At 46.8% G+C, this 8040-nt stretch overlaps 1 protein-coding gene across 1 annotated transcript in view; it reads left to right on the top strand.

The window, feature by feature from the left end:
• CHRNA1 (cholinergic receptor, nicotinic, alpha 1 (muscle)) overlaps positions 1-7835 on the top strand; it is a 9048-nt gene extending 1213 nt beyond the window's left edge. The window contains exons 2-9 of the mRNA XM_010293162.1: positions 688-833; positions 1003-1047; positions 1478-1587; positions 1766-1961; positions 2578-2815; positions 3946-4169; positions 5432-5671; positions 7704-7835. Of these exons, the coding sequence (XP_010291464.1) occupies positions 688-833; positions 1003-1047; positions 1478-1587; positions 1766-1961; positions 2578-2815; positions 3946-4169; positions 5432-5671; positions 7704-7835 (1331 nt within the window). The remainder of the gene's footprint in view (positions 1-687; positions 834-1002; positions 1048-1477; positions 1588-1765; positions 1962-2577; positions 2816-3945; positions 4170-5431; positions 5672-7703) is intronic.
• The last annotated feature ends 205 nt before the right edge of the window (positions 7836-8040 follow it).

The raw sequence follows: 8040 nt of genomic DNA, 5'->3' as shown, positions 1-8040 counted from the left end.
CGCTCTTCTTGCGAGGGCTCCTTCGCGTAGCGCGGCCGAGTCGCGCTGAGCAGTCTGCGGGCAGAGCTCCCCACGGGCAGGTTGAGGCCTTCCCTGAGGAGAGGGAAACATGAGACCACGCTGTGAATGGTTTCCTTCTCTCTCGCCGTGAACGCGACCTGAGCAGCTCCTGTCGTGGACCGGAGCTCCTGCTCTGCTTAGACTTCGGGTGCAAGGGGTCCGGGTGGTGCTTTCACCTCATGGCTGTTGTGCTTGGCCCTGCCCTTTAACGTTGCTGCCGCAGGCAACTCCGTGGCATTGAAGGCGGGGAAGGCGACATCAGAAATCCCTGATTACGGGTATTCTCTGCGCTTAACGGTCCACAGGTATCGCAGGAAAAAACGAGGGTGGGAGTGCCTGGAGGAGGCTCCCAATGCTCAGTCTGATGTCCAGGCTTAGGGCTAGCTGTTCATCTCCTGGTTGGAGGCTGTTGTTGCCTTACTCCTCAGCTGATCTCCGGATCAGATAGGCAGCTACCCCCGCTGATGGTATTTGCGATGCACATAACACACGCCCGAAATGAGGAGTCACCCGGAGGACCCGGTGCTCGCCCACAGCCAGCAGCTTCATGCCCACCTCAGACCGACGGCGTCGTAGCGTGTCCCCTGTCCCACCTCACTGATGCCACCCACCCCTGCTCTTCTGCAGCCGGGCTGGCCCTGTGCTACGAACACGAGACTCGCCTCGTCGAGGACTTGTTCAGGGACTACAACAAGGTGGTGCGCCCGGTGGAGGACCATCGGGACGCCGTCGTTGTCACCGTCGGGCTGCAGCTCATTCAGCTTATTAGCGTGGTACGTACGGTATGAACGCGTGGTATGTGTTGAGCCGCTGGCTTACCTGACAGTGCCAAATGGTGTGTTTTCTGAGGAAACGATTTTTTCTCCTTTAATCCTAATGGTTGCTGCTACTGCCTCCTTTTCTTTCTTTCTTTCTTTTTTTTTTTTTTTTTTTTTTTTTAAGGATGAAGTAAATCAGATTGTAACAACCAACGTACGCCTGAAACAGGTAACTCCAAATATTGCTAGCTGCTTAATCCAATTCAAATAAACGCACTGGACACAACCAGGAATTAACTACTGTGTTATACTTTCAAGGGCAACTTGGACAGGTGGGTCAGCTAGCAGAGGGTTTCTTCTTTCTGGGCTCTCAAGAACAAAGTGCACCAGACGTTAAGAGCCTTAAGAAAAGCATTTTGCACTGTATTTCAAGCAGTAGACGTCTCGTATCTTTACCTTTTGTATTATTTTCTTTTTTATAAGGTTCTTAAACCAAAATCTAAGTTAATATAAAAAAATTAGCTGGGGCTCCCACTAGCATATGTTTGTCTTTACCTGCATGTCCCAAAGCGAGGGAGGTGCATGTTTCTCGGAAATACTGAAACTACCCCCCGAAGTGCTGGAAGAGGCTCTCAGAGGCTGAACTCCTCCCCCTTTAGCAATGGACGGACGTCAACCTCAAGTGGAATCCAGATGACTACGGCGGCGTGAAAAAAATCCGCATCCCCTCAGACGATATCTGGCGGCCAGACCTCGTTCTTTACAACAAGTAAGGGGTGGGAGGGGTAGCTCTGCCCCATGGGGGTAGCACCCCTCAGAGCAGCCTTCTCCAGCAGCAGGCACGGCAGCACCGGGCGGAACAGTCCATCCACAGCCGGGCAAACCCTTTGGGGGCTACGCTAATCACGCTGCCCCTGTTGCTGTTAATGTCCGTGTTCCTTTTGCAGCGCCGACGGTGATTTTGCCATCGTTAAATACACCAAAGTCCTTCTGGAGCACACGGGCTTGATCACCTGGACGCCACCAGCTATTTTTAAAAGTTACTGTGAAATTATAGTCACGCACTTCCCATTTGACCAGCAGAACTGCAGTATGAAGCTGGGAACGTGGACGTACGATGGTACAGTGGTTGTTATTAACCCGGTAAGCAAGGAGTTTGTGCTTGGGAAAAGCACTAAAGACCTGGATATGTCTTCAGGGAAATCTCAGATTTAGAATGGAATATGACCTTGTTTTGACTGAAAAACAAGCAGGCCCTACCTGTAAAATATAGAAGCCCTTTTTGTAGATCTAACACAAAATTTTCCTGGTCTGGCTTCTAAAATTCTGCATACGCATAATTCTTGGGCCCTAGCAGCCTCCTACCTGTCTATCCTCTGACAGCTTCGCAGCCCTCCTTATGGGTGTTCTGCTTTTGTTTGTTTTCTTATTTTGGGGGGGAGGGGGACTGCTTTTTCTCAGCTCATGACTTTCCATTTCCAAGGACCCCTTCCCTGTCCCCTCAGGTATGTCTCCTACCTGTAAATATTTAATCAGCCGTTCTCTTCAGTCAACTATCCCTGACTGTTTCTGTAAAGTATTTAGTTGAACACTGTGTAGAGGATGATACTCTAAGGCAAAATAACATAGAAAAGGGCGGTTTGCTCCCAAAAATGCATGAAGTGCCTGGGTCATTGGGAATCCTGTTCCTGAGTGACTGCCAGGTTTTGATTCTGTTCAGAACACCTAATATTAAGAATTTGGGGTTTTTTGCTGTCAGGAGAGTGATCGCCCAGATCTGAGTAACTTCATGGAGAGTGGGGAGTGGGTGATGAAGGACTACCGCGGCTGGAAGCACTGGGTTTACTACGCTTGCTGCCCTGACACCCCATACCTGGATATCACCTACCACTTCCTCATGCAGCGCCTGCCTCTCTACTTCATCGTGAACGTCATCATCCCCTGCCTGCTCTTCTCCTTTTTAACCGGGTTAGTTTTTTACCTACCCACAGATTCAGGTATGTGAATTTATTCATTCTACTGCCATAGAAATTGCCAACAAGTTTCTGAGAAATTCTGAGTATTTGAAATCACCAGCCAACTTGAAGGGCGGCGCTTACAAAAACTGGGTGCTTCTGCTCAAAATGATGGCTCTAAACATTCCGCAAATAAAGGATAAGGGCCGAAAGCTGAAACTATTGCTATATAATAAATCGTGCTGATTTCTCACAGAAGTCACTGCTTAACTGTCCGGTTAGCTTCGGCAAAACAAAGCTTTAGCTAGTTGATTTTCATATTTTGCCATAGGTAGGTAGTGTTAGTACATCACGCAGTAGGTGAGTGCACAAGCGGTGAGTGAGGCCCTTCGGCGCGGTGTTAGAGCAAAGAGCTTGTTGTCTGCTCACAGAAATTACTTTGTGTGGCACAGAGAGTAACCCTGGACTCTTCTGGCCTCCTTTGTCCCTGCTGAGCGGCTCTTGCTCCCTGCAACCATTTCCTCTGCTTCATTCATTTTACCTCGTGTCAGCTTTTCATACTGCTTAATTTCATTAAGCCCCTTCTATGAAATACTTGATGGACTTTTTTTCAGTGGAAAATTTTCTATAAAGTTAAATTTGATAGAAAAAAGATGTGTGAATCATGTTTTGTGGTTTGGTGGTGACATCCTACATACTGGAAGACCTCAAATAGCAACTGACCTCTGGTGTCAGAGGTGATTTTTTTGTCTGCCTACTCAGCCCGGCATGAGCCTGCCAGGGAGTAAGGCAAGCAGCCCAGGAGGCTGTGGAGCAAGCATTAATCAGGTGCATACACTCCATCATTCAAAATGTACAGCCCATGAGGTGCTCCTGGCATGTAAGCTCTCCATATCCATCACCCATACCTCAGCCCAGTCATACCTGGTGATTCCCACCTTCATGCTGGAGCTGATGCTGTTAGGGTCTCAGGTTTGGCCAGCCTGGCTACTGCTTTGGATGCTGGGAGAGATGATAGCACTCCAGATGCACACACATGTGCATGTGTGAATAGCCATCATCCACATCCTACCTTCTCAAATAAATACTCTCTTTGCCGAATGTGGTAGGAACAGCAATGGTATTACCTTTTCTTTTTGTTTTGTTTCGTTTCTTTTTGTTTTGCATGGCAGGTGAGAAAATGACTCTCAGCATCTCTGTCCTGCTGTCTTTGACTGTATTCCTTCTGGTCATCGTGGAGCTGATTCCCTCCACCTCCAGTGCAGTGCCTCTGATAGGCAAATACATGTTGTTTACAATGGTGTTTGTCATCGCTTCAATCATCATCACAGTCATTGTCATCAACACCCACCACCGCTCCCCAAGCACTCACACCATGCCGCACTGGGTCAGGAAGGTGAGCTATACGGCCTTGCACGTTTCCTGGTTTCCACTGAGCACTCCATATTTTATTGGCAGGTTTACTAATAAAAGCCAAGCAGAATTGGTGAAGTAAATGCATCATGCCTAACCTCTCTAGGCACAAGAACTAGTGTTTACTACTCAGCTGTGCGTAAAGTCAGCAAGACTGCTAAGGTGCTCCCTTAAGTAACAAAGTCGTCCGCTGGGGTAGAGTCTTGCAGGGAAGAGACGAGGAAAACACAGTCGGCTGAAGGCAGAGGGAACAGAAAATGGGCCAGCTGGACTTGAGTTACATTTCCTGGTCTAACCCTCCATCTGACTGCACAACACTGCTGCCTGCCCGTGGCCAAGGCCACCAGCCCGTGCCAGTGCGGAGCGCAGAGTCCATTGGGGGCACCTGTGTTCAGCACCCCATTTTGGAAAAGAGAGTTTAGCAAAAGCCATGACCTTCTCTGTACTTTTCCAAGAAATACAGTTACTCTGCAGTCCTCGGGAGGCAAGGAGATCCTTGCACACTAGTCTAAATAGTAACCACGAGGTGTAGAAAAAATTGGATGTCTGTCATTACAAGTCCTTTGCCAGGGACGCAGTACACACAGGGGATACGTTCGGTTATTTTTAAGCCTTCCTGCGTTCGTATTAAACCATGATATGAATAGGAGATTGTTCAGTGTATTTCTAATTATACTTTTAAGGCTACAGCTTACATAGATTCACTCTGTAGCATGAACAATCCCTGCAGAAGAGAGATTTCAACAGGCAAACACTGCATGCCCTTAAAATTGCTCTGGCAGCAAGCCTCTGTTACTCCAAAGGAAATTATTGTAAACTTTATATGCATGTATAACAAATGTTTGTAATAGCAAAGTCAAACATAAGTAGCCAAAAGAGATCCTTTGTAGTCCATTCTTCAAGCCAGATTCATAAGCAAAATGTTCCAAATTAGATGAGAGTCTGCTCAGGGATGTAGCACGCCCCTTCATGTGTAGATGTTGGCTCTGTGGCAGGGGGAAATGGTTTCCAAAAAATGTGCGACAGGCCTGCGGCTGACTCCATCTGCCCCAGGACACAAGGCTGACAAAAGCCCCGGTGTGACTAAGGCGCAGGCTGTGGCATACACCAAGAGGGAATCTGTAGCCGATCCCGCACAGGAAGTGATTTGAGACCGGCGAGTTTTGCCTTCATTCAGTACACAGCTGCATCCGCAACACAGCCCCACCGACCAGCAATTGTCGTCTTCTCCCTCTTTGTTTTCAGATCTTTATCGACACAATCCCAAACGTCATGTTTTTCTCTACAATGAAACGACCGTCCAGGGATAAACAAGACAAAAACATTTTTGCAGAAGACATTGATATTTCTGAAATTTCTGGGAAGCCAGGTTCTGTGCCTGTCAACTTCTACTCCTCGCTTACCAAAAATCCAGATGTGAAAAATGCTATAGAGGGAATCAAATACATTGCGGAAACGATGAAATCGGACCAAGAAGCCAGTAATGTAAGGCATTTTTTGTGCATGATTCATTTCTTGCTTTCAAATCGCTACTATTTTATTTTCCCTTGGCAAAATATCCATGCCTCACAAAAACACTCCAAACCCTATTTTGGCTTTAGCAGGGGACAGTCTTCTCCCCTCGATGCAGTCAACACGGAGCGACAGATAATAGTCACAGATGGCAATTGAATCTTGGTCAAAAAAAAAAAAAAAAAAAAAAAAAAGGGGCAGTGGTATGATTTTCTAAATATGGTATGTGAAGCCATAGAGATGGAGTGTCTGTGAGTAGCAAAGCAGTTTCAAGAGCTGTAAGCAAGTTCCAAAACACATTCCTCCTGTCTCCCACACGGGCATCTTCCCCCTGCGGTGAGCAATCTCCTGTCGCTTTTGAAAAGCCAGCAAGCAAGCCGGTCCCCAAAAGGCTAGTAGTTTTATCTGAGAAGCATTAAATGTAACTTACAAATGATAATTCCAATTTCAGTAAGGTTTTGTTTTATTCCTGAATGCTACAAGTAGCCCCTGCAAGTGAAGCACGTCATGAGCTACTCTGATTACTGACTTTTTCCACGTTGCAAGCCAAAGGCAGGATAAATGCGTGTAGAGTCACATATGGCAGTGCTCCCCAGGAGAACCTAGCTCTGCCTCCTTCTAGCACATTCGCCATAGTTAACCCCCTCTTTTATTTCAGTTATCACAGCTGACGCAGCTTTTGCACCCATAATTCAGGACCGGTACTTCACCTGTCTAAATGATCATAGACCTGAAATGATCATAGCCTGAAGATGGGGAGAGAGTTCTCCGGGACAATAATTTGGCCCGCGCTCTTGAAAAGGAGGCAGCTCCTTCCCGCGGGCAGAATTTACACCATGGTGTTTGTTCCTGCGACCAAATTCCTGGAGCGTGTGGAATGGCTCTGGCCTGCAGTCTCATGTTCCCCACCACTCCTACGCCTCTTACGCGGATAAAGCGTTGCCCTCAGCAGGGCTGGCGTGGCTTCAGCATCTCTGGGCTTCGCTTCCTCCTAGACTTACAAGGAGGGTCTTCGGGTTACTGGCAAGCGCTCCCTTCGGAAGTGGAGCCCAGCTGCTTGTGTCATCTGGGCGCTGTTGATATCACTTTCAGGGGGTTTCAAAAGTCAAGTTCCCGAAATAAACTGAAGGTTGTGGCTTCTGAAGGCTGCCACTTCATTGGATTCACTTACGAACTGCCTCAAAACAGTACTGATCAGCAGTGTCCTCTAGATAAATTACGACAGTCTCTTCTACTTGTGGAGCAGCTAAGACAAAAGCAGAGGGTGCCTCAGGCCAGGACATGTCACTCCGTAAGGCAGAGTTACAGGGTGGAAATCCCGAGCCCTGCTGCACTTAGCACCTCACACTCTGATCGCTCTTACGGCACTGGGTCCCACCAAAAGCATCCAGTGAAAAGGCAGTCACAGACCCGGTGGTTCACGGTGTCCCACAACTGGAAAAAAGACTAAGGGAGCTACCTTCAGAAATTCACAGAATTTCATAGAATTGTTAAGGTTGGAAAAGACCTATAAGATCATCAAGTCCAAGCATTTTCCCAGACCTTAGAGACCTTTCCCATGCCTTAGAGACTAGGCATGGAAAGCAGGGACAAGAGCTAAATTAATGGAAATTGTTTAGGTATCCCAGGAGGAGAATGAAAAAGCAATAGAAAAACAAAAGCCATTTGGGACAAACTAAGCATTTTGCTTTCAACATTTTAAACTCCCTTTCAAAATTAACCATTTACCTAAAAATTAAGCTTTTCAACATTTCTTTTTAATGAAATTATTCACCAAATTTCCAGGGTTTCTAAACAATTTAGTCTTGAAACTTGCATTTCTGGGTTGCTTAGGCTTCCTGAGCCACTGACCTCCTTTTGAGAAGAAAATTAGTATTTTTTGGATAATAACAGTGGAACTTAAGGAAGAGCCTTTCCATTGTTCAAGGCAGTAAATTACAAGAATGCCCATAACAAACATGGCTCTGCAGAGATTTTACCATCATCTCCTTTGTTTCTTTCCCAGGCTGCAGAAGAATGGAAGTTTGTTGCAATGGTGGTTGATCATCTTCTCCTTGGTATATTTATGCTAGTTTGTATTATAGGAACATTAGCTGTATTTGCTGGTCGTCTTATTGAACTAAACCAGCAAGGATGAACATCAGCTGGAAACTATTTGCTACCCCGGTCAGTGCCTGAAAGCATCCTAACCATCAAAGCCTGGCCAGCCTCTGGAAGTTTCGCAGGCGGGAATCTGTCCCTGCTGGGAAAGAGCACGGATAATAAAATGTAAGGCTCCATGCTTAGCACTTCTGAGCTGCTGCTCAGTGGCATTTCATTGCCAAAAAGAAACACTTCTGTTA

The sequence above is a fragment of the Phaethon lepturus genome, unplaced genomic scaffold (assembly GCF_000687285.1).
Source record: "Phaethon lepturus isolate BGI_N335 unplaced genomic scaffold, ASM68728v1 scaffold27598, whole genome shotgun sequence".
Taxonomy (NCBI): Eukaryota; Metazoa; Chordata; class Aves; order Phaethontiformes; family Phaethontidae; genus Phaethon; species Phaethon lepturus.
This window is presented reverse-complemented; position numbering and strand designations above follow the sequence as displayed.